General features: G+C 48.3%; 12 protein-coding genes across 12 annotated transcripts; 6 read left to right on the top strand and 6 right to left on the bottom strand.

Moving 5' to 3' along the window:
- The first annotated feature begins 389 nt into the window (after positions 1-389).
- ASPWEDRAFT_45924 (uncharacterized protein) lies at positions 390-1,302 on the top strand. The gene has a single exon (XM_040836657.1). It carries the CDS (start codon positions 671-673, stop codon positions 866-868), a length of 198 nt encoding a protein of 65 aa, XP_040684041.1. The 5' UTR covers positions 390-670; the 3' UTR covers positions 869-1,302.
- Positions 1,303-3,460: 2,158 nt separating this feature from the next.
- On the top strand, positions 3,461-4,740 carry ASPWEDRAFT_120379 (glycoside hydrolase family 16 protein; the record flags this gene model as incomplete). Its single annotated transcript, XM_040828983.1, has 4 exons — positions 3,461-3,557; positions 3,607-4,158; positions 4,209-4,607; positions 4,673-4,740. The coding sequence occupies 4 exons, from the start codon at positions 3,461-3,463 to the stop codon at positions 4,738-4,740; spliced, it is 1,116 nt and encodes a 371-aa protein (XP_040684042.1).
- A 776-nt stretch (positions 4,741-5,516) lies between these two features.
- Positions 5,517-6,816, top strand: ASPWEDRAFT_45931 (phosphoglycerate mutase family protein). Its single transcript, XM_040836659.1, has 4 exons — positions 5,517-5,787; positions 5,860-6,153; positions 6,240-6,482; positions 6,548-6,816. Exons 1-4 carry the CDS (start codon positions 5,612-5,614, stop codon positions 6,606-6,608), a joined length of 774 nt encoding a protein of 257 aa, XP_040684043.1. The 5' UTR covers positions 5,517-5,611; the 3' UTR covers positions 6,609-6,816.
- On the bottom strand, positions 6,655-7,815 carry ASPWEDRAFT_32553 (putative inorganic diphosphatase; the record flags this gene model as incomplete). Its single annotated transcript, XM_040833685.1, has 5 exons — positions 6,655-6,826; positions 6,873-6,956; positions 7,013-7,362; positions 7,431-7,562; positions 7,636-7,815. The coding sequence occupies 5 exons, from the start codon at positions 7,813-7,815 to the stop codon at positions 6,655-6,657; spliced, it is 918 nt and encodes a 305-aa protein (XP_040684044.1).
- A 152-nt stretch (positions 7,816-7,967) lies between these two features.
- On the bottom strand, positions 7,968-10,029 carry ASPWEDRAFT_45933 (uncharacterized protein). The gene is made up of 4 exons (XM_040836660.1): positions 9,965-10,029; positions 9,240-9,902; positions 8,640-9,186; positions 7,968-8,584 (listed from the first exon to the last, which is right to left on the bottom strand). Exons 2-4 carry the CDS (start codon positions 9,533-9,535, stop codon positions 8,420-8,422), a joined length of 1,008 nt encoding a protein of 335 aa, XP_040684045.1. The 5' UTR covers positions 9,536-9,902; positions 9,965-10,029; the 3' UTR covers positions 7,968-8,419.
- Positions 10,030-10,913: 884 nt separating this feature from the next.
- Positions 10,914-13,402, top strand: ASPWEDRAFT_748248 (glycerol kinase; the record flags this gene model as incomplete). The annotated part of the gene is made up of 6 exons (XM_040839522.1): positions 10,914-11,002; positions 11,100-11,195; positions 11,398-11,475; positions 11,528-12,513; positions 12,560-12,726; positions 12,788-13,402. 6 exons carry the CDS (start codon positions 10,914-10,916, stop codon positions 13,274-13,276), a joined length of 1,905 nt encoding a protein of 634 aa, XP_040684046.1. The 3' UTR covers positions 13,277-13,402.
- Positions 13,403-13,527: 125 nt separating this feature from the next.
- On the bottom strand, positions 13,528-15,261 carry ASPWEDRAFT_54974 (cytochrome P450; the record flags this gene model as incomplete). The annotated part of the gene is made up of 3 exons (XM_040838130.1): positions 13,528-14,422; positions 14,478-15,051; positions 15,102-15,261. 3 exons carry the CDS (start codon positions 15,259-15,261, stop codon positions 13,528-13,530), a joined length of 1,629 nt encoding a protein of 542 aa, XP_040684047.1.
- Positions 15,262-15,774: 513 nt separating this feature from the next.
- Positions 15,775-17,372, bottom strand: ASPWEDRAFT_177033 (CoA-acylating methylmalonate-semialdehyde dehydrogenase; the record flags this gene model as incomplete). The annotated part of the gene is made up of 2 exons (XM_040831595.1): positions 15,775-16,182; positions 16,239-17,372. 2 exons carry the CDS (start codon positions 17,370-17,372, stop codon positions 15,775-15,777), a joined length of 1,542 nt encoding a protein of 513 aa, XP_040684048.1.
- Positions 17,373-17,692: 320 nt separating this feature from the next.
- ASPWEDRAFT_164473 (uncharacterized protein) lies at positions 17,693-19,513 on the top strand. Its single transcript, XM_040829885.1, has 4 exons — positions 17,693-18,269; positions 18,326-18,672; positions 18,718-19,170; positions 19,220-19,513. The coding sequence occupies exons 1-4, from the start codon at positions 17,951-17,953 to the stop codon at positions 19,469-19,471; spliced, it is 1,371 nt and encodes a 456-aa protein (XP_040684049.1). The 5' UTR covers positions 17,693-17,950; the 3' UTR covers positions 19,472-19,513.
- Positions 19,375-20,926, bottom strand: ASPWEDRAFT_708028 (Zn(II)2Cys6 transcription factor). The gene is made up of 4 exons (XM_040839147.1): positions 20,845-20,926; positions 20,476-20,799; positions 20,021-20,426; positions 19,375-19,975 (listed from the first exon to the last, which is right to left on the bottom strand). The coding sequence occupies exons 1-4, from the start codon at positions 20,882-20,884 to the stop codon at positions 19,480-19,482; spliced, it is 1,266 nt and encodes a 421-aa protein (XP_040684050.1). The 5' UTR covers positions 20,885-20,926; the 3' UTR covers positions 19,375-19,479.
- A 290-nt stretch (positions 20,927-21,216) lies between these two features.
- On the bottom strand, positions 21,217-22,962 carry ASPWEDRAFT_121490 (uncharacterized protein; the record flags this gene model as incomplete). Its single annotated transcript, XM_040829086.1, has 1 exon — positions 21,217-22,962. One exon carries the CDS (start codon positions 22,960-22,962, stop codon positions 21,217-21,219), a length of 1,746 nt encoding a protein of 581 aa, XP_040684051.1.
- Positions 22,963-24,186: 1,224 nt separating this feature from the next.
- Positions 24,187-25,719, top strand: ASPWEDRAFT_120505 (mRNA-binding protein NAB2; the record flags this gene model as incomplete). The annotated part of the gene is made up of 2 exons (XM_040828992.1): positions 24,187-24,599; positions 24,663-25,719. The coding sequence occupies 2 exons, from the start codon at positions 24,187-24,189 to the stop codon at positions 25,717-25,719; spliced, it is 1,470 nt and encodes a 489-aa protein (XP_040684052.1).
- Between the last annotated feature and the right edge of the window lie 315 nt (positions 25,720-26,034).

Genomic DNA, 26,034 nt, shown 5'->3' on the forward strand with positions numbered 1-26,034 from the left:
GCGAGTCGAGTAATCAAGCGATGGGGATCATGTAGAGAAGAAAGAATCGAAAATGCTAAACAGAAGAGTGTTGGATGGGCAGCTGCTGGGGTGGCACGGGTTTAGCGTCGGGCGCGACGGTGTCAAGACGTGCTTCATGTTCTAGCGGACGAGCGGTAGCGGTCAAGGAGCACCATCGCACATTCTGAAGAAGTAATCCAATGTCCCATCCTATACCGGCCAGAATGCTTCGAGGTTATAAGAGGGGTTGTTGGATAAAAACTGACGGGGAAGTTCTGGTGTGGTGGTGGGAGGCGTGGGCGGAGTCGGGGGGGGGGGGGGTTTAGTGGGAGGAGTTGAAACTGCGCGATGATGGAGTTAAAGATTCTTTGAGGCTCTCGCAGGCGCTAAACCACACACGGAGGGCGGCCAGCGTCGGACAACCACCACGACAGAATTATTCGAAGAATAAAAATTATTGTTTACAGAGTAATGATGAGGAAAGGAGTATGTGATGCAACCTCATGCTGGTTTTGTCTCCCGTCAAAGAGTGTTGCTGCAGATCGAGTTGAGGTCGAAACCAACTACCGGGCACGTTCCATTTCTGTCGCTTGGAGCGTTTCCGGGGCATGGTCCGTGATGTTGTCCGTGCGGCTTGAAGAGGGGAGTTTAGATAAGGTGTATATCCTTCATGCTTCTCTACGATTCTGATATCCTGATATTCTCATCCAGAGTCCCTGGGTATACGCTCTTGGTTTTGTTGTATCTGCTGGTACTACCTGGTACATTCCTGTGGTCTGCCAAGCTGACTCCATCCCACGCAAAACATCATCATTTAGAGTACAACAGCAAGGTGGATTACCTCAGAGGCATGATGACTATCATATGAATCACCCATTCCTCAAGGACTGCATAGACTGCATAGAACTATTAGAAGGTATTAAAGGGGCTACCGGAGCACAAAGGAACTCTTGACAGTCGTCACATTTAATTTAATGATCCCAGCGGCGGCACGTCGAAAAACGAAGAAAAGAAATTATTATTATCACTTCATGGTCTCTCATCTGGGATGTTCCCCTGAAATGATCCTGGTTCAGCTTTGATTAATCAATAAATCCTATTTGAGAAAAAGCATGGAACAGCACCAGGATTCCTTCACCCCGCGCCGAGCATTCTCTGGGTTCGGCAATATATGATGCAGTGTTCGTCGAGATGAGCATAGAAAATCATTTCTACTATCTATTGTAGTATATGTATTTTGTCTATGATCTAGACGGCTATTACGATAAGGTGGTTCTATAAATGTGATGCATTTCCTTGTGCTTCTGTAGATATATATCGGCGATCCCCGATATCGACAGGTGCCACATGACCTCATCCCCAATAGCTTCATCTACGAGTAACGCCATCTGGGCTAGTTGAGTTATTTCACATTGCTCAGTGTGATAACTAATAATACCTTCAACTCACAGCTACTATTCAATTCTAGAGTGGGGTTAACTGCTACAAGAAAAGTTTTCTGGCTATAGGACGAACTAGGCGTACAATATATAGTCAATTCGACAAGAAACAGTCTCATAGTTATAAAGTAGACCATCGTTTCATCTGATGCTTCATCTTAATAATTACGTAATGTTATAATTTCCAGTTCCGTTGTGATGGGTTTATAGAAACATACCCTATCAAACGCAACAATCCGTTTTTGTTCACTGTGAGTAGCAGATAGAAACCTATGTGTAGGATAGCATGAAGAAGTAGAAAATAAAAAACAATGCAGATCTTTACAGTGGAGTATTTCAATATCAGCTCGCTGCTGATCCAGCGTTACTAATATCCAGACCCAGCCGAGGACCCGAGGTGGACGGTTAGCGATACTGATGGGATTCACATATTGGCAATGCTTATAATGAGAGACGGTTCTATTTTTTATGTGTCTTGAGAAGAGGACGTTATGCGGATAGTGCAGCAAGAATAGATGATCTACTATGGATTACGAGTCAGCATAGATTACGTTCATTTATATAAAGTTTGAACAATCGATAAACCGACTGCCTTGCATATCTATGCAGGAGAAATCACTGGATTCAATCGTTTAATTGTTCTAATTTAATTCCCTCGCTAAGTTGTTTTACTTTTATCTGCGTCTTGGTGTAGCCCACATGCTTTGCCACACGTGCTCGCACCAAGCCCTTGGCTAGTAGAAATACTACCCAAGCATAGGAAATAATAAGCCGGCTATTTGGCGCGAGTGAATGATATTTAATAGCAATATAGTGATATAGTGATATTCGTTACCCGAGTACGGACTACAGAGTAGTGAATAACTACCTACATATACCTTGCTTTGCCCACCTATACTCGATGATTGACAGGCTATTTTTAGCACCTCACCAACATCCACTCCTCCATACTCTCTGTAGTCTGTATGGGCCACGGAAGGTATTCCGTAGATTAAAAAAGAAACAAATCTGCTGCCAGAGAGAAATCAAGGCAGCGGTGACAGATATGATGATCTCGTGGTTGATGGTTGAGAAAATGAGATGGCTGGGGGTGGGGCCAACAGCAAACTCTTGATGTACTTTTTTTTTGTAACCGTGGGCTCCGTCCACCATTCGCCCGTCTGATGCTGTCGCAATTGTTGGCTTTTCGACACTGTGTCCCGCATTGCCATACGTTGGGTTGAAAGTGACTATGTGAGCAACTTGTCATGGATAATACCTAGTACTCCTACTCCAGCCGTCGCAATTGACATTGTAATGATCAACCAGATCTGATCTCTAAGATAGATCTTGTCTGTTCGGTACAGACTATGGTATCCAACTAACTCTCGATAAGTCTAGATGCTCTCGCCATCAGCCCACCCGTGGACGAAGTCTGTATGTACTGCAAATCGATCGATCCTACCTGTAGCATGCACCGTGGAAAGAACTCTAATTCTCCCTTGGCCCAACGATGTCTCACAACTGTCCCCTTCCACCAATCAGAGTGCAGAGCTCACAATTGGGCCGTCACTCCGAGATCCATGGCCGCCTACCATTGGCCCGCCATGCTGCTGCCACTGCCCTCATGGGCGCACCAAGTGGGTCTTTCCGGGATCCACCACCCCCACTGCCTTCCTATCTGGGCAAGTTGATGATGACGGAGAAAGCGAGGAGGCTGGAAATGACCTTTTTCTCTTTGTCTCGTTCCTTCCCTATTTAAAAGACCCTCGATGTTTGTCCCGCGCCTGCCTGGCCTGCAGTTGCACCTTCCATGTGCGTTGCTGCGGTGTCATCGACTGTCCAGCCCGCATCTTCTTCTCGATTTCTTCCTCTTCTTCTCTTCTTCCATCCACATCACTTCCTTGCAACTCTTCGTCTACAGCATCTACTTCTGCATACATAACTGCCAGTTTCTCGCCGATATCGTCTCTTCTGCTTGTATCATCAATTCTTTCGATCCCTGCGTCTTGTTTTCTTTTTTGCTTGTGCAACCGTCCATCATGAGATTCTCTCTCCTCGGTGCGGCTGTTAGCCTGCTCTCCTCTTCGACTTTGGTTGCAGCCCAGACCTATACCAACTGCAACCCCACAGAAAAGAGTAAGTTTCCCGTTCTCTGGGCTTTGGCTGTGTGCTCACCTGTTTCAAGGCTGCCCCCCCGATCCTGCTCTTGGAAAGTCTGCGAGCTATGATTTCACCCAAGGTGGTTCGTCCGAGTTTACAACCACCGGAACGGCTTCCTATGACAGCAATGGTGCTGCGTTTACCGTGGCTAAAAAGGGCGATGGCCCTTTGATCCAGTCCAACTGGTACATCATGTTTGGTCGTGTCGACTTTGTGATCAAGGCCGCTCCTGGAACTGGTATCGTCAGCAGTGCTGTTCTGCAGTCGGACGATCTGGACGAAATTGACTGGGAATGGCTCGGTGGTAGCAACGCCTATGTCCAGACTAACTACTTTGGAAGGGGTCAGACTGGTAGCTACAACCGTGGAGCCTCTCACGACAATCCTGGAAACCACGATGACTTCCACACCTACACTATCGAATGGACCAGCTCTCAAATTGTGTGGCAGATCGATGGCAAAACCGTTCGGGTGCTCACTCCTTCGGATTCCAATGGCCAGTTCCCTCAGTCGCCCATGATGGTCAAGGTTGGTGTCTGGGCTGGTGGTGATCCTGGCAATGCTCAAGGAACTATTCGTGAGTGTCTTCCTAACTAGAGATTTGTATCCTCTGCTAATGCGTTTTAGAATGGGCGGGTGGTGTCGTTGACTACAGTGCTGGTCCATACACCATGTATCTCAAATCGCTCAGTGCGACCGACTACTCGACTGGATCGTCGTACTCGTACAGTGACAAGACTGGTACATGGGAGTCTATTGTTGCGGAGGGGGGTCAGGTCAATGGTAATAGTGCCGCCGAGCCCAAGTCCACTGAATCTGCCCCTCCCGTGACAGCCACAATTGACAGTGCTCCTATTCCTTTCAGTGGAACGCACCGCGAAACGTCGAGCTTTGTAACGCCAAGTGAATGGCCTTGGATTCCTACGGCTACTGCTGAGTCTTCCGAGCCAACTTCCAAGTCTCTCCCCAGTGGCTGGACTTTCTCCGGATCTGGTCAGATTCATCCGCCCAGCGCGGCGTCTGTGAGTGAGCACTCCCCTATTTTTCCTTGCTATTATTCGAGAATCATCACTAAAACCATCATGAAACAGTCTACGGTCCGGTCTACATCAGCATCATCTGCCTCTTTGCTGGCCTCGTCTTCCCCCTCTGGCCTTGAAACTGGATCTAAGTCGGCGACTTCCAGTCGTTTGCACACCACAACCACGCCCAAATCGACAGGCCATTCCACTGTTACTGCTGTTACCACTCTCGCTACAGGTGGTACAGGTTCTTCAGCAACTCCATCGCCTACCAACACTGCACACATTGCTCCTACCGTGGGTACCGCAAACAGCGTGTACAAGGCTCCTATCGCAATGGGTGCTCTCTGTGTGCTCCTCGGTAGTGGTCTTTTGCTCTTCTGAGCTTGACCTTTGGATGGCGAACAAACTATTATTATAGTCTGGCGGATATTGGTTCAGGTGCAGGGAGTATAGGGATCTTATGTTGGACGACGCGTATGAGACTCAAAACGATAAACTAATGAGTGTATGGACTTTCGACGACCCAGGGTTTTTTGTTTTTTTTCTTTTCTTTTTTGTACATCTATAGGGATGAGGGCGCTTTGGTCTTCTTTTGTTCGGGGGGTTTATTTCTGTGTTTATGATTACTTCTGTGTCAGTATACTTTATCTGGTGATACTAGAGGGCGACGTGCTGACATGCCGTCATGGTCCGCCAAGGAACTTTCTTTCTTGTACTATCCTTTTAACATTGGTGTTGATAGGAAAATAGTTTATATTGAATCCTCAATTCAAAAGAATTCACTGTTTAATTGTCTGATGCTTCGTAGGGCTAGCAGGTCGATGGAACTGCGGTCCGGCGGTCTGACCTCAACATTAGGTAGGCCGCATACACCACCGACATGTCATGAAACACACTCGAACTGCTTGGAAGAAATTTATGATACTGGGCTTTCTCTCACCTGGCATGTCAGTGCTTAGCAGTTAGATTTTTACACTGATTAACGACCATCACTCGCCAAACGAGATGTCAGCACGCATCTTTCTGATCCGACACGGCGAGACCGACTGGTCTCTGGGGGGCAAACACACGAGTTATTCGGACATTCCCCTGTCCAAGGCAGGAGAGAAGCAGGTGGAAGACACCAGAAACCTGGTTATCGGGGAAGGCAAGCTGATAGATCCACGAACGATTTCCCGGATGTGAGTTGAAGCCATGAGAGAGAAGACGACAGTGTTGTACTTTGCTAACGACCCGACTCGATTGATCTAAAGTTACGTCTCTGCCAAACAGCGAACTCGCCGTACAGTTGAAATCCTCGGCCTCGGAGTCCACAACCACCAACATTTTTACGATCGAGCAACCCAAAGCACCCAGACGACAGCAATTGCACCGACAAAGGGCCAGGTAGCCGAGGCCACAATCCAGGTGACGCCCTGGCTCCAAGAATGGGATTACGGCGAGTACGAAGGAATGACTATCTCGGATGTACATCGCGTGCGGAACCAGCAGGGGTTGGATAAAGATCGACAGTGGAGTATCTGGGAGGACGGATGTCCTGGCGGAGAGTGAGAGCGAGCCTAGGTTCCCTTATTCATGAACATGAATGTGCACGTGTTGGGCTTGATGCTGATGACGATGGCGATGGCGATAGATCCCCCCAACAAGTCTCCGACCGCCTCGATAATCTAATCCACGAGATCCGATCCGTGATTGAAAGCACCGCGGCCAGTTGGCCTGGGGGCCAGGTGGTGGCTCATGCGGCCGAGGAACCCCGGGATGTGGTGTGTATTGGACATGGGCATATTCTTGCTGGACTGGCACTTCGATGGGCGGGACAGCCATTGCGGAATGGGATGCGGTTGCTGATGGAGCCGGGTGGAGTGGCTGTTTTGGGGTGTGTATATCTATATCTGATTTTCTTTTACCATATGAGAAAGAGAAGTACTGACAGGATGATAGGTTTGAGCATGATGATTTGAAGCAGCCTGCTATTTTACTGGGACGGAGGTTGCTTAGATAGATGTGATTTTATTATTTGAGTTATGGATACTATAATTCAGTAAAATTTACTGAGAATTAGATATGTCCATTAAGCCTGGACATGAAGCCGCAAGAGGCCAGTTGGCTGCGAGGAAATGGAATCTTTCTACTGCTCTCTGGTCGATCTTTTCCCCCTCGCCTTGTTTTAGCTGCTTTATTTGGTCTACCAGATTCAGATCTCCAATAGGGACGTCCTTCCTAGCGCTAGTTAGTAGCCTATCGTAAGGGATATGATGGCTCTTACATGGATAGTTTGGCCTGCATGGTTGGTTCCGTCATAAGTTTCTTCCAACTCGCATGGCATCGTTCAAGCAGCATCAAAGCAAACCTATCTTAATCATCAGCAATCAATCAATCAAAAAGTAACAGAACAAAAGAAAATACCGCCGATCCCTCACTTCCCCATTAAACGCCACAAAATTAACCCCATTATCGCCCTCATCCGCCGTCCTCCAGATGCGAAACCACTCCGTCATCGTCCCCAAATACCCCGGCATCACGGGCTCAACGTCGCCAATATCGCTCAGCTCTCTCGCAAGTGGGTTCGCCACGTCCACAACGACAATCTTCCAATCTGTCCTACCTGCTTCGATCACGGCGAAGGCGCCGAGGACTTTGACTCGCTTTACTTGGCCCGGGTGGGCGAGTTCGCCGCTGAGTTCGCACATGTTGACGCCGTTGCCGTGGCCGGGGAGGTTGGTGTGTGTGTCGTGGAGGGTGGGGTCTTCGTAGGTCTTTTTTGTCAATATTTTATCTTTGGAACGAGGGTATAGGCAAGAGGAAGGGAGGGAGGAAAGCATACCTGGGGCAGCGTCCCATAATTCCACGGATACCCCCTATGAGGGAAAATATTCGGGACATATCTCGGCGTCTTGTCATCCTTCATGACCTGCGAAAGAGGCGTGAGGAATTCATCTTTGCAGATCTCGTCTTGCTGTCAGCCTCGTCTTCTCTTCCAACTTGCACTATACTGTGCATAAGCAACAGTATGTTTAAGTGGCGCATACCTCCATTTTAACATTACTCCATCTCGGAACCTCAATCACTGCATTGACGACTTGTCGCTTGTCGTCTACGAAGAGAGGTACGTCGTGCCAGGGGGAGCAGAGCTCGTTGTCGCGGCTGAGATAGGTGCGGAAGTCTTTGGTGTTGGGAGTGCCGGTTTGGTAGGCTTTGTATTCGGGCATTTTGTTTCTTTTTCTTTTTCTTTTTCTTAATTCTCAGATGAGGATGTGTTTTGGAGTACTCTCTTGGAATATTGAGTTGTGTTTGGTGGTGTTGATTGAGGGTGGGTGTATCTCACCATGACGTATTGTTCGTTCTAGATGGGTTGGTATATGGCAGATATTATATTAATTATATATCTAAAGAAGACTATTCAGAATACCTATATACAAGTAGAGCAGCTAAGTATGCTATCTCATTCGCTAAGTTGTATAATGCTTCTATATCCAGCAGCTCCATGGCAGCATGCCAGAATATAGCGCATGAAGAATGGAAATGGCATCACAGCCAATCGGTATTTAGACCTAAAGTCGATCCAGATTCAGTTCTATAAGCAACACACCAATCCAGGGCATGTCTTCTGTTGTACAAGGCAAACCCGTCCGTTCCGGCTTCGAGCAGTGGTTGGATATGCCACAGTAGCAATGGAAATTCTAACCGTCAGCTGCTATGGATATTATTTGCCCTTATTGTGGCCAATTCCTAGCCCTAACACTGGGTGGTATAGGTATGTATAGGTATCTTGCATCATTCTTCATTAATTATTTCCGATAGTCATGAGACCCATTAAACCCAGCTTGGTGATTCGACTACATCCCGACGAAATGGCATGGCTAGCCATTTGAATCCCATCCATGGCGTATTAACTGGACTGTCCGATCCAGTGTAGAGGAACAAGTCGTAGATCCATCCCCCGAATGTACATCCCAGAAACGGAGCTACCATCGGTACCTACATGCGAATTGTTAGTGGATTCTTCGGTCTATAACTGAGCATGTCAACATACCCAAAAGTAATAGTTGCCTGCCTTCCAGACCTCAGCTCCGTATCCCAGCATGTATGATACTAGTCGTGGCCCAAAGTCTCGAGCCATGTTGATGGCATACCCAGTCTCCCAGCCAAAGCAAGCACCAATCCCAAAGATTACGAAGAACAGAGCAAGAGGCGTCAATGGTCCAGCCCCGAGATTGTCAACATCCTTCAATGCAAATATATTAAACATCAAAATGGCACTGGCAAGGAACTCGGAGAAGAATTGCCCTGTGGTTGTCATGAATTCGACAGGATATGTGCAGAATATCCCCGCCGTTGCATTGGATGAGTATCCCGGGACAGTCCTGATATCCTTTCCACCTTCATACTCATCGATGGCTGACTTGTAATTGCCATATACAATGGCCGCTCCGCACATGGCCCCCAAGATCTGAGATGCCGTGTATATAGGCCATTTTCGCCAGGGAAACCCGCGAAAGATGCAATTTGCAAAGGTCACCGCGAAATTGATATGTGCTCCTGAGATGCCACTTGCGTATACTCCAAGCATAGCCCCGAGCCTAAAGATGCTTCGTCAGTACTAGACTTGATCAAGGGGTATTGGAACATTTACCCCCAGCCCCAGGAGATCGACTGGTAGTCACTCTTTTGACCACGACTGAGTAGAACTTGAGCTACAACACCATCACCAAAGAGGATCAAGATCATTGTTCCAAAGAACTCAGAGAATGCATCACGACAATTATCCCGCACCTTACCCCATAGCAGTTGTGATTTTTCTGTGTTTGGGTCTGTAAATGGTGGACTGGGGTGGACTGGTACATCGTGCTTGTTACCTTCTGTTGTCACCGTGATATATGCAGCACTCTGGCTAATCTCGGCTGTCTCTATTTGCTTTATGACTTCCATATTCAGTTAATAAATGAGTTGTCATGCAAAGTAGTGAAATTCTCGATGTAGACTTGAAATTCTTTGAAGTGTATGAGATATATGAAATCCAGCAGACATTCAAGTCACAGCTAGGTGCAACATGACACGATACAATTCATCAACGAAAAGCATAGTGTCACCTCGAGCAGATTTATGGCATTTCTCCTTCAAGAAAGTGTCTTAATTGGAAGGCACGTGGTTCGGAGCAAGTTATCTTCGAGGATCAGGGAGGAAGAGGATCCAGCCACATCGATGGTAAGTGCCGTCAGCTTTGACTCCATGAGGACATATGTTCCATTTTCATCGATCTGTCTAGATTGGTGCTGGTTTGATGTGGTCATGTCTGCTATTCTTTCCGATGTTGATTAGTGACACATGGAGGCGAAACACAATACACGCGTCCTTTACCCGAAGGTGTCAAACATCGGTGTAGCTCATCCTATCGAAAAGCACATGGCATTTTTGAGCCAGAGGACTAGTCCTTAAAGGTTTTAAATCCTAGGAGTCAGGGAAAGAAGATAGATGCATAGTAAGGCAGAACCGGATAGTAGCCCTAAATGCGGAGGAAATCCTAAGCTTGGTATGCATATAATAGCTTAATTCTGTCAATGAATCAAAGTCCGTCGGTGACTGTGTCACGTTCTGCTCTGCTCACAGGAAGACAAGGATAGCCAGATCCGACGTTCAGGCGTTTTTGGGGGCCTCGAGATTGGTTGACCGGAGGAAGGGAGAGATAGTTTTCATCGTGATATGTTATCTGATCAGCCTGACATCTTTCCCATTTGAGCAAGACTCGTATGCCCTGGATATCCGGGGTTCTCCGTTCAAAGTAAACTCACCTCCGTTTCTATGCGGCCGCGTGAGATCGATCTCCACGATTAGGATCTGCCTGCAATGCGCTCCACAATTTTCCAGCATTCTCAATCAGTGACAGGTTTATTATTCTCCCCGCAATCTCTCTGTAAGGATTTATGTGGAGGTCGATCGCTGACAGCATGAGATGCACCTGGGTGACAATCTCCATGTTGATCGGGGCATTTGCAGGGACTGCACTTCATCTGTATGTAAATGACAAGAATTAGTCTAACCATAATAAAAGAGGCAGTAGCGATACTAACGACGATGAACAGTCACGAGGTTTGGTGAGAAGACAGACTCCAGGTTATGGACGATGAGTTGTTGGCCGGAAAGACAAATGCCCCGACGCGGTCTCACGTTCTCTTGTCCTCCTTCCCTTCTCTCCCACACGCATCGGCTCATTCGAATCAGCATCCATTGCCATGAAAGCCCAATCCTCATCATCTGTCATTTTCAAATAACCTTCCACCACTTAAACATTGCCAGTCATCCACCCGAGATGTTCGTATCCCTGTTGGGCCGTTCATACCGGCGTATCGTTGGCGCCCAAGCCTGTCCTCGTGGAGGCCCTCGAGAGACTTCTGGCTGGTAAGTGGCTACAGTTATTTGGCCCAGCCACTGGCTCTCTTTTATGGTTGTTATAGTCTTGTTTGCTTCGGGTGATATTGATGCTGATTCATCGCAGTCTTCCTATTCTCTTCTATTCCTTCCCAAGGCTTAGAGCCCCGCAGGTCACCTGCGAGGCGGAAGATAGTGACACAGAAAGGATAATGGAAAGCAGGTGAGTCGACTATTTAAGGAAGACGAGTTTCATCCGGGTTTATATCCGTGATGACTCCTGTTGACTTATTTGTGCCCGATTCTACCAAGGCAAATATACAATCCTTTCCGAAATTCGGGATTTCGAAAAACGCTAGCTTGAAAAACATGAAACCATCAGAGATATTCGTGGGATCAATTGATCAAGGGACAACTAGTTCCAGGTTCTTGATCTTCAACCGGGATGGGGAGCCCGTTGCATCCCATCAAGTGGAATTCACACAGATCTATCCCAATCCAGGGTATGCCGTACAACCTTTGTGTACTAAGGGCTCTAGAACTGACCAGTCCGAGGTGGCATGAGCACAATCCTCTCGAACTTGTATCGTCGGTGGAAAGTTGTATCGACGAGGCAGTCAGACAATTCGAATCAAAGGGCTACTCGAGACATAACATCAAGGGGATTGGTATCACCAACCAAAGAGAGACTACTGTCGTCTGGGACCACGAGACCGGGGAGCCTCTATACAATGCCATAGTCTGGACTGATACACGGTCACAGGCTATCGTCCATGATTTGAAAGATAAGCCAGGGGCGGGTCAGCTGCAACAGATTTGTGGTCTTCCGCTTTCAACCTATTCCTCCTCCTCGAAGCTCCTTTGGATGCTCGCCCATGTCCCTAAGGTCCAGGTTGCTTATGAAAAAGGAACTTTGGCTTTTGGTACAGTGGACACATGGCTAGTCTATCGTTTAAACGGTGGGGTGCAGGCAAATGTGTTTGTATCGGATCCTACAAACGCCTCCCGTACCATGTTCATGAACCTCAAGACGCTTCGATATGATAATAACCTCCTAGACTTCTTTGGTATCCGAGGCAGGGTCCACCTTCCAAATATTGTTCAGTCTTCGGATCCAACGGCCTATGGGGCCATCTGTTCTGGTAGCCTTGCCGGGGTCCCCATCATGGGCTGTCTGGGCGATCAGTCATCAGCTCTCGTGGGCCAAAAGGGATTTTTCCCGGGAATGGCAAAGAATACATACGGTACCGGTTGCTTTCTTCTTTATAATGTTGGGGATAAGCCCGTCATTTCTAAGCACGGTTTACTGGCAACTGTAGCTTATAGCTTTGATGGAAAGGCAGTCTACGCTCTAGAGGGTAGCATTGCAGTTGCTGGCTCTGGTGTCAAGTTCCTGCAAAACAATCTTGAATTCTTCAAAGATTCCAAGGAGGTTAATGATTTAGCTCTAACAGTGGCTGACAATGGTGGTTGTGTTTTCGTTACTGCATTCAGCGGTCTTTTTGCACCGTATTGGGTAGACGATGCGAAGGGAACGATGTGTAAGTCTTCTTGGGCCCTAACTTTCCACCTCTAACCAAGCTTTAGTCGGAATCACCCAATACACTCAGAAGGGTCATATTGCGAGAGCCACTCTTGAGGCCACTTGTTTCCAGACCAAGGCTATTCTAGAAGCCATGGAAAAGGATAGCGGGCATACACTCTCAGAGCTTGCAGTTGACGGCGGAATGAGTAACTCGGATCTTGCCATGCAGGTAAGGGGTGACCCGAATTCTCGTCATGACACAAGTTGATATTAACTTTGTTGTCTATTAGACGCAGACAGATCTCATCTCCATTCCAGTTTATCGACCAAAAATGCGAGAGACCACTGCACTTGGGGCCGCGATTGCTGCTGGATTAGCAGTAGGGCTCTGGCGCAATTTCGCCGAACTGCGTGACATCAACCGTGCCGGTGGTACGGTGTTCAAGCCTAAGATGAGTCGACCAGAAAGTGTTAAACTATTTACAAACTGGGAAAAGGCAGTGAGTATGAGCAGAGGCTGGGTTGGGGATAAGCCACCTCGATTCTTGGAAACAAAGGAGATTCCCGGACTTGCCAAGAACAGCATCAACAAAAGCAGTTCTATGAAATCGAAAGCTGTCAAAGTGAATGGAGACCTCCCACTCTCAAAGACTCCTTTGATTAGTATTTCTAGCGATCTGGACGACGCAGACGAAGAAGATCTGTTCTTGGAACTTCGGAAGATCGAAATTTTGCAGAAGTTGAAGAAGATCCGAAAGCTCAAGGTTGTATATTTCTAGACCCGTTCTAGACCCATCTTGTTCTATAATAATCCACGACAAGTTATTGTCAAACTGAATGATGATATGAAGATTTTGCTTTTAACTAAAACATGATACTTGTCTACAAGTTTTACCAAAGCATCTATAATGGATGCTTGTATAAACATCACAGAAGATATGAACAGCATTCATACTCGACAGATATGATTCACACTAGAGCATGAAAAGAAAAAATAGAAGAATACATAGTGGAGGATCTGGCCCGACATTTACGCGTCAACATCCTTTTCTTTCTCACTGCCTTCATTGTCTCTTTCAAAAACACAATTCAACTCTGATCCCGGACTGAGGGTAACCTCGAACATAAGAACTGGATCCTCAACCTGATCCTTCCCACAAACAGGAAGAGCCGTGATCTTCTGAAACGCCTGCAGGATCCGTGCAATTGTGTACCCCATTTCAATAGTGGCAAACTGCTGACCAATACAGATGCGCGGACCGCCGTTGAAGGGGATAAAGTGCCAGGGGCGCGGGCTCCAGCTTGATAACCACCGTTCAGGAACCCACTTGCTCGGGTCGAAGTAATTTGGAGAGCCTGGAGAATCATAGTTCTCTGCATCTCGCTGCATGATCATAGTGGAGTAGATAACACGAGTGTGAGCGCGGACACCGATGGGTGCAGTACCGTCTGGTCCGCCACCCCGGGGCAGAGTCGTGTCGCGGAGGGCATCGCGGACATTGAATGGAACGACTGGATATAGACGCATAGTTTCATTGATGACGGCCGTGAGGTACTTCATTTCTTTGAGATCTGTGAAGGACGGTTTCTGAGCGTCAGGGCCGACACCCAGACGAGAGCGAATTTCCTCTCGTAGTTTTGCGACAACTTCTGGGTTACGGGCGAGCTCAAAGAGACAGAAGGAAAGAGTAGCTGCTGTTGTATCGCGACCTGCGAGGAGGACGGCAACCAATTGATCGCGAAGGACACGAGGATCGCGGGTGAAGCGGGCGAGAGCCTCAAGGAAGCTTTCTCGTTTGGAGAGCTTTTGATCGAGTTCGGCCGGCGAGAGGGAGAGGGCCCTTTCAATGTAGGGTTGCATGAACTGGTCCATTACCTTGAGCTGCTCTCGGAATTTCTTCCTGGACAGGAAGACGTTAAAGGGACTAGTATCGATATCAACGTCAGTAAATGACATCGCATTGAGACAAATTGACTTACCCAAACCGGAAGATTTCTGACTGACGATGAAGAACATATCTAAAAGCCTCTGCAAAATGGGTGGTGGGATTCTGCAGACTGTCTGTGCCTTGTCCCAGCAAATAATCCGTCGCAGCATCAAGGGTGAAGCGAAAGAACAACGGCCCAACATCAACAACCCTGCTGCCTCCAGGATGACCGCTTCCTGCTAGATGTGGGATGAGATGCTGGACATGTTTCTCGAAGATTTCCGTATCAACGATACGATCTCTTGCAAACATAGGCCGAAGGAGCTGTCGTGAACGGGACCACAATTCTCCATCCGTGGCGAAGATACTGTCACCCAGAAAATCTTTCCAGTCCTGGTGGAACTTTTCTCCCTTGCCATAGTCGGCGAACTGGCCAGTCAAGATTGCTTTGATGTTTTCCGGATCCTTGGTCAGAATCATACGGTTGGACAGGCCGGAGGTGAGCTCTGCTGTTTTGGGGGATTTGATCTGGGGGGCTCCTCGGGCTGTTCGTAAGCAGTCGCTCCAAAGCTGCACGTCCCTATTGGCTGCATTGGCCTTGGAAGTCTTGAGGATGAAGTCGATCGCTGCTTGACATTATTTATCTGTCTTGATGACTCGAGGAACTGTCACTTACCATATGGGGCGGATGAAGGGATATAAGGAGCTCTGGCACCCAGACGAGAGATTTCTCGGTACACCTGCAACTTGCGAATCACACAGCCAATGATAAAGAGTCCTATAAGCCAGAGGGCTGCTTTCCCTGGCGTTATGTGGCTGACCAAGTCTTCAATCATGGCTTCTGGCTGCTTTTGTTTGATTCTTGGTGGTAAATAAAAGAGCCAAACGAGGGGAAGAAATCAAGGGTGGCTTATTTATTTCCGAGTGAGACAAAAAAGCGAAGCATTATTCGAAAGCCAGCTGGTATCCCTAGTCAACAAGACCAAATCGATTGAAGTCGCATACGCAACCGGGCTAGGTCTACCTGCCAGAAGAGGCCTTCTTTAGGCCATGCTTGCGAGGCGAAAAGTGCAAACCCCGCTTTGAGTGGATTTGAATTTCCTCGAATCGAGGAATCGATGGACATGGATGAACAATACGAACGGCTCGGACGCACTTGGTATTGTTCATGATGGCGTTGATTTGCTCAATAGCTCAGGGATTCTCCACGCGACCGTTTTGCTTTGTTGATCCCGAGGTTACATATGACCATATGACGTTCACACAATGCATAACATGCATAAATTCATACAGTTCTTGAATAACAAATCATAGATCTTAATTAAGATATTTGAACAATCTCATTCTGTCTAAACCATCGCAGTCTGTTTCTGTAGCGCTGTCGCATCTTCTGCTCGCCACAGACTCGTCACGGTCTTCCACTGCGTATAGAATCGGATTCCATCCATTCCATAAAAGTTGGCCAGGCCAGTTCCAGCTACACTCCTTTTGTTTCCTGTAAAGGAGAACATGGGAAGAGGAACCGGGATAGGAACGTTGATGCCAATCTGGCCGGCTTCACTGCGTTTCTGGAAGCGCGTGGCACTGGATCCAGACTGAGTGAAGACGACAGCACCGTTGCCCCAGTCGTTGGAGTTGATGAGATTGATGGAGTCGTCAAGGGTGTCTACTTCCATGCAAAGGAGGACTGGACCGAAGATTTCCTCTTGATAACATTGCATGTGTGGCTTCACGCCGGTGATGATAGTCGGGCCAACCTGGGTATACTCTTAGCAAAAGCTACTGATAAATAGAGAGGGAAAGGATCGCTTACCCAGTTCCCATCTGGGAAACCTTGGGGCTTCTTGCCTCGTCCATCTAGAGCAATAGTCGCTCCTTCTTTCTCTGCACTGGCGATGAGCGCTTCGCAGCGCTCTCGACTCTGAGGCGTGATCAACGGACCCAAATCCGAGGACGAGTCGAATCCACTGCCCGCATTGTATCCTTTGGCCTTTTCAATCAGATCAGAGATCCATTCTTTCGACGAGCCAACGGTGACCAGAACGCTCAACGCCATGCAGCGCTGGCCTGCTGCCCCAAAGGCTGCACCGGCAATAGCATTCAACGCATGATGCTTGTTACTGTCTGGCAGAAGGGCAGCATGGTTCTTTGCCCCCAGGTTGGCCTGCACTCGCTTTCCATTCGTCGTGCCTCGCTGGTAAATGTACTCGCCCGCTTTGTTCGACCCGACAAACGAAAGAGCTTTAATCTGTGGCTCGTCGAGGAGGAAGTTCACTGTATCTTTCGATCCATGGATGACGTTGACGACACCTGGAGGAAACCCTGCTTCCCTGCAGAGCTCAGCGATAATCATGGAAGCTCCGGGTGCTCGTTCGGTCGGCTTCAACACGAGAGTATTGCCCGTAATCACAGCCAAAGGAAGACTCCATAGCGGAATCATCGCGGGGAAATTAAATGGGCAGATAGCTGCCACCACGCCCAGCGGCATACGATATGATCGTGTTTCCATGTCCTTTGCGACTTCGAGCACTTCACCCGTGAGCTGGGTGGTGATGCCACAGGCCGTCTCGCAGACCTGAAGACCACGCAGGACATCACCTCGCGCATCAGCCAGCGTCTTGCCCTGTTCACGCACGATCGAGACAGCCAGAGTATCCATGTGTTCGCGAACGAGGCTGGTCAGCTTGAACATAACCTGTTGTCGTTTCATGATGCTTGTGTCGCTCCATTCTGGGAAGGCTTTGCTTGCCGAGGCGATGGCCGACTGCAGCTCGTCCAGCGTGGACTCGGGGGTACGTGACACGACATGGTTAGTGGCAGGGTCATGGACTTCGATCCAGCTGGTGGCTTTGGATGGGAGAAGCTGGTTGTCGATGAAGATTTGTGCATCGTGGATCTGGTCCGGTTTGTCGTGGTTTTGCTGGTAGTGGAATGAGTGCAGCGTCATGGTGGGCGGGGGAACTTAGTGACAGAGATATAGATAGATGTTTTTTTGAAGATATTATCCTATCTTCGAGATCAGCCGGTTGAAAGTCAAATTTGAGGTAAGGAATTGGTATAAATGCCAGCGCATCGTCGTGTGTTGTGGATGGGATTTCCCCGCATCGGCGACATGGAACTGCATCACACATCGGTCTGTAGAACCAATAAAAGGGATGTCCTATATGGATCCTTTCGAGATGATTCTATTCCATCTTTTATCATAATCTGGCCAGATTGGAAGAGATAAAGATAAAGAAAGACAAAAAAAAAATATCTATCACCCCTTCAGTCTCCCTTAACCTTCCACTTTAGGCAATCTGTGGCTCTTCACATGATCCTCTGATATACACGGCGGCGTCTACCAATCGGAGACAGCCATCCCGATAACGTCTCCTTCGACCTTACATACTTGGTAATGCAATCCAGATAGCTGTTCATCAGCAAGGCATTCTGAAAACTCAGTTCTTCTTATAAGATGATAATCATAAATAATCCTGTTCCTCCCTCTTACCACGAACCACCCAACATAACATCAAGCGCAAAATGAGACTCCCCGTGAAAGCTAACGTCCCTTCTGTCCTGTACTCCAAGCTCAGCAAGCCCCCTCTCCAAGTCGTCCGCAGTCATGGGAATTATCTCCAAACCCAAGATGGTCGACAGATCTTCGACGCAACAGGTGGTGCTGCCGTAGCTGCTCTTGGACATAACCATCCGCGGGTCAAAGAAGCTATCATGTCACAGTTGGATGATGTGAGCTATGTCTATTCGCCTTTCTTTACTACTCCTCCCGCGGAAAGGATTTCTTCTTTTTTGACCGAGTCCACGGGTGGTGAAATGCCGAGAGTTTTCATTGTCAGCTCGGGTGAGTTTATTGAAAGTCATGGTGAATATAGAGAATGCAGTCTCATCAATATCCAGGCACCGAAGCTATCGAAGCGTCATTAAAAATGGCCCGTCAGTACTTCACAGAACTGCCAGAACCGCAGTGGAACCGGACCAGGTTCATCGCCCGCAGACAATCATATCATGGAAATACTCTGGGCTCTCTATCTGCTGGATACCATAAGAGCCGTAGGGCGATATACGAGTCCATCCTGTGTCAGAATGTCTCCCACGTATCTCCGTGCTATCCATATCGGGATCAGAAACCGGGCGAGTCCGATGAAACATATGTCAAACGACTGGCAGATGAGCTTGAGCAAGAATTCCAAGCCGTCGGTCCGGATACTGTGTGTGCGTTTATCGCTGAAACTGTTTCTGGAACTGTCAGTATTCCTCCCGTTAAGATAGGACATCACTAACACGTACAGACTATTGGATGTGTCCCGCCAGTCCCAGGTTACCTCAAAGCGATGAAAGAAGTTTGCGATCGACATGGTGCACTGTTAATTCTCGACGAGGTTATGTCAGGCATGGGTCGTACAGGAACACTACATGCCTGGGAGCAAGAAGGTGTTGTCCCTGATCTCCAAACCATAGCCAAAGGTCTTGGGGCGGGATATGCGCCGATTGGGGCCCTTCTGCTGGGTAGAAAAGTGGTTGATGTTTTAACCGATGGTACAGGGAGTTTCGTGCACAGCCAGACATATCAAGGTCATCCTGTCGCCTGTGCAGCGGCCGATGCGGTTCAAAAGGTCATCGTAGAGGATGATTTACTGCAAAATGTTGTCGAAAAAGGAAAAGCCCTGGGAGAGTTGTTGCAGAGCCGTCTGGGTGATCACAAGAACGTGGGAGACATTCGTGGTCGAGGATTGTTCTGGGCAGTAAGTGTCCTCTCTGAAAGATCTTGGGATAAAGCTGATACTCGATTAGTTGGAATTTGTTATGGACAAATCAACCAAAGCGCCATTCCCAGTCAGTGAACAGATTGCCGCAAAGGTTCATCAAGCTGGATTGCAATCGGAACATGGCATCTCCTTGATACCTGGGAATGGAGTTGCGGATGGCAAGGATGGGGATGTCATCCTTCTTGCACCAGCATATAACATCACCCAAGAAGAGATTGAGCTAATTGTGGAGAGGCTAGAGACGGTCGTCAATGCTGTCTTCAAGGAATATCAGTAGCTCAACCGCTACATAATGAAAACCTGATTTGAACCGCCTAATAAACTGGTCCATCGTGTAGTTGGCTGCGCAGTCCAAATCCTCTCCAGCTGCTCCATGCCTCTGAGAACACTCCGGCATCCCGTAGCACGGTATAGTGATTGTAATTCTCCCTCGAAGAAATTCCGGTGATCCTGTGTGGAGGATTCAGCGGCGACTACAAAATACGCCCAAGCGAGAAGATGTTGTCCTATTACATCGCCATATCGCTTGACCTTCTCAGTGACTTGTCGGAAACGTTCAACAAGGGGAATTGTCTGCTGCGGGGGCGGGTTGTGCAAAGCCCGCCGTATATAGATGTCACGAGCCAAGGTGATAAGATTGAATAGATGGGTCATCAGCTCTTCGTGTTCAGGGTGGAGACGTCGACAGAAGCGGAGGAATTCAAGTGATGTCTCGCCATGGATGGAGAGGTACTCGGCGCCATGTGTCTCATCAAAGAGTGCTTCAGCAAAGAGACGAACCCTGGATGATTAGAACGAGTTGAGCCACTTAATTACTGGGACATACCTGAGAATTTGTATATTCACATACTCCATCAGCTGTGAGGAGGCATTTCCATGATGTTGTCCAGTGGCATTAACCAACGCCCTCAATGACCCATACACGAGCTTAAAATCGCCACTTCCACTAACCATCTCACGAACATGTAGAAGAAGTAACGCAGTCATACTTGACATATCTTCCCTTAGAGAACACGACTTAGACCGTATAATCAAATCCCGAATGAGATCCCCGTAGGTGGTGATGTCTGCTGTCATTTCGGCTCCAAATCGTAACGAGAGATGCTGTCTAGAGACCACCACGATGGCTTTTCTCACCAGTGGATCTGTTTCTCCTAGTGGAACAATCAAATCTCGATATCCGTTGAATCCCCTATCGATGACTGTGGTCATGGGGGCGATATTATCGGAAACTGGTGCAAGGTCAGTGGGACAGTATGCACAGGCAGGGTGATGGCATACAATATTGAAGCAAATATTGCGTAGTTCCATCAATATGGCTAAGGCAAGGCTGGATTGCCTCTGGTGTATCCCCATCGTCGGCCCCTGTTTTGGATGATTCTTCGGCATGGGGAGGCTGGTCCAGCGGAGGCCTAAAAGCAGTCCGTCGATATGAAAGCACATCTGGCAACTGTTTCCCAACCAGCTTCCCTCGCGATGCTACGCCATCATTAAAACGATATCTGACTCCCAGTCCACTGCAGTGGAGGCCTTTGAGTTGACATTTTTGGCATGTTGGCTGTTGGCGATCACAGTCGATCCGACGTCGCGAGCACTGATAGCAGCCTATACTTGTTAGTAAAGGATATTCGGAATGTTTATTTCCTGTACCTTTTACTTTGGGTCGCGTTGAATGAGAAGATGAGCTCATTCTGGTCGAATCGAATCGGTTGGATGGAGTCTTCGATGGTTGCTGGTGTTGTTGTGAATGACAAGTGGGGAAGAGGCCCTGCCGCTCGTCTGCATTTTAGATTAACACTTGGGATTCATGCGGTATGAATCAAACAATATAGCATGCCATTCGAATAATACTGTTGTAAATGTTATTCAAGCATTCGGAATACTCGCAGAACAGTTTACTTTGGTTATATAGTGATTTATTAAAAGTGATGTTGCTTAAGAATAGATCTACCCCAAGCTCCTCCACTCCAGACCATGCATCTCCAAATATTCTATAAATAATGCTAGAACTCCATCAATACATCAAAGGTATGAAGTGCGAGTTCTGGGACAGCAGCTCCGTGCCCCGTCGGTCCGTGTCTCTTCATCTCGTCGACAGAAACACGATGATTTGATTGGGACATCAGCGACAGCAAGTGCCACCGTCAATTGTGGCTCGATAAGAAGCGCCTCATCCGTACGCCCCAGTCGAACTAGACATTCGTGATATCCTTGGAGCGACCAGACGTTATTTGGATGCCAATGAGACCGAGATAGCATCTTGTTTAGTCCCAAGTCGGCGCCATATACGTTGGCTGCTTCCTCAACATGACCTTGTTCCAGCATCAGGGCTGCGTAAGCATGACGAGTCGGTTGCATCCAGCCCCAGGGTTCGCTGTAGATAAGGCCATCGTCCCGCTTGATTGATTCGCGTAGACTCGAAAAGGCCTGCTCATAGTTGCCGCGGCGATATTCAATCTCACCATCCAACATGGCGGCACCCACCGAGAGGATCTTCACACACCTGTTGGGATAGTCCATGCGCGTAAGGGGCACACGCTGAAAAGCAGCTTGGAACAAAGTACGCTCCTGTTCTGCCCGTTTAATATTGCCACTCGCAGCCCACGCGACACCCTTGGCATAGTGAATCGTAGCCGTGGTGACGCAGTAGAGCTCCTGGTTCTTTGGGAGAGCGAGCTGGGTAATTTCATTCCACATGCCGAATCGGACCATGACGTGCGGACGGACTGACATGAACGCCTCCAACCAATCCGCCATCGGGGGCGATTGGACAAGTAATAGATCCTCTGGTAAGGTAGCTTCCATGCGATCAACTGATTCTATCGCGGTTTTAACCTTTCCTGCCAACATGGCAGCATAGATCAACGAGTGGTAGTTGTGCAGACAATACATAGTGTAGAAGTTATATGCCCCCTCCCTGGCCAGAAACTTGTCATCGGCGAGCGTTGCCTTATAATTGGCGTCAATCGCACGTCGATAGTCACCAATCAAGACGTCCAGATGTGAAGGCATATGATGCATATGGCCAGAATCAGGCACTAAGTCACGGAGGCGATCGGCAGGATTCAATCCCAGTTCTGGGTTCGGCGACATCTCAACCAGGTGGATGTACATGTGTAAAATACCAGGGTGATCAGCACCACCCTCCTGTTTCAATGCTTTCTCAAGGACCTGTTTAACCTCCAACGTGCGAGCTTTACTGGCTGGCTTTCCGGTAGAGAGGTCCCAGAGTTTCCAGGGCGTCAAAGTCATCAAAGCATCAGCGTACAAAGAGGCCACATCCAGATCGTGGCCAAATTCTCGGTAAACTGACCCCATCTTCTCAGCATAGGCACGGTTCCGCGATGCCCAGTCTTTCTTGCTAACTTTCCATTCAATCTCATACCGGGCTTGGATGCTGTTGATGAGCCCCCGCTCAAGAGGAGTGGAATTCGAGATGAGCGATTGTGCAGTACGGGCAGCTTTGTATGTTTGCTCCACAGTTGTCTTAAGATCCTTTTCATCGAATAGCTCCCATGGTTTATTGTAGTTGGGGCCCAAAGCAAATGCCAGTCCCCAATACGCGATACCACAGGAGGGGTCGCAAATAGTGGCTTTCTCGAAACATTTGGCAGCTTCTTCGTGGTTGAAGGAATATACCCAGGTTAAGCCTCTGTTGAACCAAGCCTGCGCATCAGCGTTTTTGGTATTGATCTTTCGTCCGAACGATCCAAGATCATAGTATTCGTTGGTCCTAGATAGAGATGTCTGCTGGGTGATAGGCATCATGGGCGGAGGTAAGGGTAGAAATATAAAAGTTGATGTTAAATGACCTTCAAATGAACAATTGCAGTCCAACTTATAGAGACGTGTATCTCCAAATTAAAAGACTCCAGATCCCTGTGTTTCTAAATAAAGGTGCATTGATCGTTCGGGTCACGCGATGGTGACAACGTAAACGCCAGTATCAAAGATCGGAATGATCACTGAGACCCTTGGTATTTCAACAAATGTATATAAAGATGAAACTTTGACGGTTTGAGTTCGGTCACCTATCCAAACACTATGTTTTTCGTGGAGTGAAGAGAGTCAACCGTCTTGCGTATGAATAACAGGATTTATACCCCGCTTCTTCTGCAAGGTAACTTGGTCAGCTGTAGAGAAGTATTGATTGCCACGTCAATGGTCTGAACGTGGAAGAGATGGAATGCCTCAAGAATCTGGTGAACAGAAGCAGCATTATGGAATCGATAACAGATCTATGGAGATGCACGAGTCGCATCGTTTGATGAATCTGACCCCCGAGATCTGATACATCTATCCATTGAGTTTCAAACGCCGATCATGTCATGTCCGCCAATCCCGGGGGAAACCATCAGGCTCTATAATCTAGAACGATGGGTACACTGACAGTGGTGAAAGAACTCAGCCGTCAAACTGCGAGGTTCATTGGAATTTTGTAGCAGTGTCTATCGATATTGCTAGACGGCTTAGATATATATCGGTGGCAAGAGACACATGGTATCAAGACTGAGTACTATGGTAGATGCGGATTGGGTAAATGAGAAAGTACTAGATCTCAGGATCTGCAGCCTTTCATTTCTTCAATAGACAATCAATTGTCAACTGAAGAGAAGCTCATATCGTGGTGATGGTTGCTGGTGTCTGTGTTGTAGAAACGAGGTGTTTGCTCCATTTGCCCGATGACTCAGCTTCATGCCACGTGCACGTGACTGTGGCTGGTCCAAATCTTGGCGCCTCCAGCGGCTTTCATCATCGCCCAAGTTTCTCTGCGGTTCAGGTGCCAAAACACTGCCCTTTATCTCTTCGCAACTCCCTCCTCGTGTGATCACATCCGGTGATCTTTTTGTCTATCCGGATACTTCTTTCGTTACCAGGTCAGGGGTTGTCACCAAATTGTCGACAGACAAGTGCGCGGGAATCGAGTTACACTAGAGTCCTTTCGTTTGTCTTTTTTTGCCTCACCAAGCTTCGATCGTCGCGATTCCAGCCATGACTACCGTGGTGGCCGTCGGTACTCCCCTTGCGGAGGCCCTGAGTGGTGTGATTCAGCCCAAACTGGTGGAAATGGGATGGAGCTCCGATGGGGGCGACGATTCAGCCTTGACCGAATATGTGATTTTGATGCTTGTGAACGGCAAGACCCAGGAACAAATTGCCGGCGAACTTTCCAACGATCTTTTGGGACTGGGCGAAGGTGATACACAGGCTTTGGATTTCTCTCGGTGGCTTTTCGAACAGGTCGACAATCTCAACCGACAGATCAATGGCGGAGGTGCCCCGGCATCAAACGAACCTGCGTCCGCGCAGGCCATTCCCTCTTTTACCGATCAAGATATGGCCCAAGCGCCGGGCCCCGATAGTGCGATGGATGCAGACATGGGTGATGCAGGAGGTGATAGCATGTGGGTTCCCGTCCCTCCACCGAGGACCTTATCTGTCGCTCGAGCTAACTTGGAGATCAATAGTCCGACCGGGCCGAAAGCCATGCGCAACGGCCGACCAGGTGGTAGAGGGAGGATGCTTAACCAAATCAATAGGTCGATGGACCGCAATGACTCGGCGCTGCATCGTGTCCGTGGGCAAGGTGGCAGTGGCCGAATCAACTCCCATGGTAGAGACAACATGAAGGGTGGCCGATTCAATCAGAATGGTGGCAGAATGTCCGGTGGACGGCAAATGAGTGGTATGGGTATGGGCAACCAAATGGCCGGTGCCGCGGGCAACCTGATGAACATGAACCCCAACGATCAGATGCACCTCATGTCTCTCCTTGAAGAACAAGCAAGAATGATGGCACAGTTTATGCCGGGATTCGTTCCGCCCGCGATAAATCCGGCTTTCCAGCAGAACGGTCCTCAACAAGGACGCTCATTGTTTGACCGAGTTGAACGCCAGGGACAGCGGTCCTTCAACCGAGGACACCAAAACGCTCAAAAGAATACCGATGTTGACATGGACATGGCCAAAGATGGAGGACAGGACGAGAGTAATACCGACAATGTATGCCGGTGGAATCTCCGATGCACGCGGAAAGATTGTCCCTTCGCGCACCAGTCACCGGCTGCCCCCGAGGGTGCTCCAATCGATCCAGCAGACCAGTGTACTTTTGGAGCAGCGTGCAAGAACAGAAAGTGTACTGGACGTCATCCCTCTCCCGCCGTCAAATCCGCACACCAAGCCGAAGAGCTCTGCAAATTCTTCCCCCACTGTGCAAACCCCCATTGCTCCTTCAAACACCCCTCGATGCCTTTGTGTCGCAACGGCGCGGACTGCTCTGCAGAGGACTGCAAATTCACACATGTCCAGGTACCTTGCAAGTTCAACCCGTGCCTCAACCCCAATTGCACATACAAGCATGCAGAGGGCCAAAAAGGCACTTTTGGGGACAAGGTGTGGACTGCAGGAGAGCAATCTCATGTCAGTGAACGGAAGTTTGTGGCGGATGAAGGTACGGAGGAATTAATCAAGCCTGACGCTCCTAACGATGCCCACGATGCTCAAAACCAGGAGGTTGCGACATGAGGTCAGAGCCCATCTTATTTTCCTTTCTCTTCTCACATCATGATATATTCGGGTGTCAGATATTTAAAAATTCCCCTTGGGTTTAATTTTTCCATGTATTATTCCGTCCGTGGATGATGGCGGCTGGTAGGAAGGGCGTTACATTTGTTTTGATTTTGCCAACGGAAATGACAAGAGTATGATGTTTAATTTGTAAATAGAATCTGGATATCATGAGAAGCCTGTTTTCATTCTTTCCTCTGATAATAATCTCCAAGATCCAATTGATGGAGTGCGCAAGTAGATTGTAACGTTACCTGGTAATTTTACGCCCCC

Source organism: Aspergillus wentii (assembly GCF_001890725.1).
Source record: "Aspergillus wentii DTO 134E9 unplaced genomic scaffold ASPWEscaffold_9, whole genome shotgun sequence".
Taxonomy (NCBI): Eukaryota; Fungi; Ascomycota; class Eurotiomycetes; order Eurotiales; family Aspergillaceae; genus Aspergillus; species Aspergillus wentii.

What these genes read in the sequence shown, in the direction of transcription:
- ASPWEDRAFT_164473 (XM_040829885.1), top strand. Translation starts at nt 17,951, where the DNA reads ATGAGACTCCCCGTGAAAGCTAACGTCCCTTCTGTCCTGTACTCCAAG. An exon ending in CTGAAACTGTTTCTGGAACT is followed by an intron (nt 18,673 to 18,717) that starts GTCAGTATTCCT and finishes TAACACGTACAG; the next exon opens with ACTATTGGATGTGTCCCGCC. An exon ending in GTCGAGGATTGTTCTGGGCA is followed by an intron (nt 19,171 to 19,219) that starts GTAAGTGTCCTC and finishes ATACTCGATTAG; the next exon opens with TTGGAATTTGTTATGGACAA.
- ASPWEDRAFT_45931 (XM_040836659.1), top strand. Translation starts at nt 5,612, where the DNA reads ATGTCAGCACGCATCTTTCTGATCCGACACGGCGAGACCGACTGGTCT. An exon ending in GACGGATGTCCTGGCGGAGA is followed by an intron (nt 6,154 to 6,239) that starts GTGAGAGCGAGC and finishes CGATGGCGATAG; the next exon opens with ATCCCCCCAACAAGTCTCCG. An exon ending in GGTGGAGTGGCTGTTTTGGG is followed by an intron (nt 6,483 to 6,547) that starts GTGTGTATATCT and finishes ACAGGATGATAG; the next exon opens with GTTTGAGCATGATGATTTGA.
- ASPWEDRAFT_708028 (XM_040839147.1), bottom strand. Translation starts at nt 20,884, where the DNA reads ATGAGCTCATCTTCTCATTCAACGCGACCCAAAGTAAAAG. An exon ending in GCAATATTTGCTTCAATATT is followed by an intron (nt 20,427 to 20,475) that starts GTATGCCATCAC and finishes ACCTTGCACCAG; the next exon opens with TTTCCGATAATATCGCCCCC. An exon ending in GTGAATATACAAATTCTCAG is followed by an intron (nt 19,976 to 20,020) that starts GTATGTCCCAGT and finishes CTAATCATCCAG; the next exon opens with GGTTCGTCTCTTTGCTGAAG.
- ASPWEDRAFT_45924 (XM_040836657.1), top strand. Translation starts at nt 671, where the DNA reads ATGCTTCTCTACGATTCTGATATCCTGATATTCTCATCCAGAGTCCCT.
- ASPWEDRAFT_45933 (XM_040836660.1), bottom strand. Translation starts at nt 9,535, where the DNA reads ATGGAAGTCATAAAGCAAATAGAGACAGCCGAGATTAGCCAGAGTGCT. An exon ending in TCGATCTCCTGGGGCTGGGG is followed by an intron (nt 9,187 to 9,239) that starts GTAAATGTTCCA and finishes AAGCATCTTTAG; the next exon opens with GCTCGGGGCTATGCTTGGAG. An exon ending in CAGGCAACTATTACTTTTGG is followed by an intron (nt 8,585 to 8,639) that starts GTATGTTGACAT and finishes ATTCGCATGTAG; the next exon opens with GTACCGATGGTAGCTCCGTT.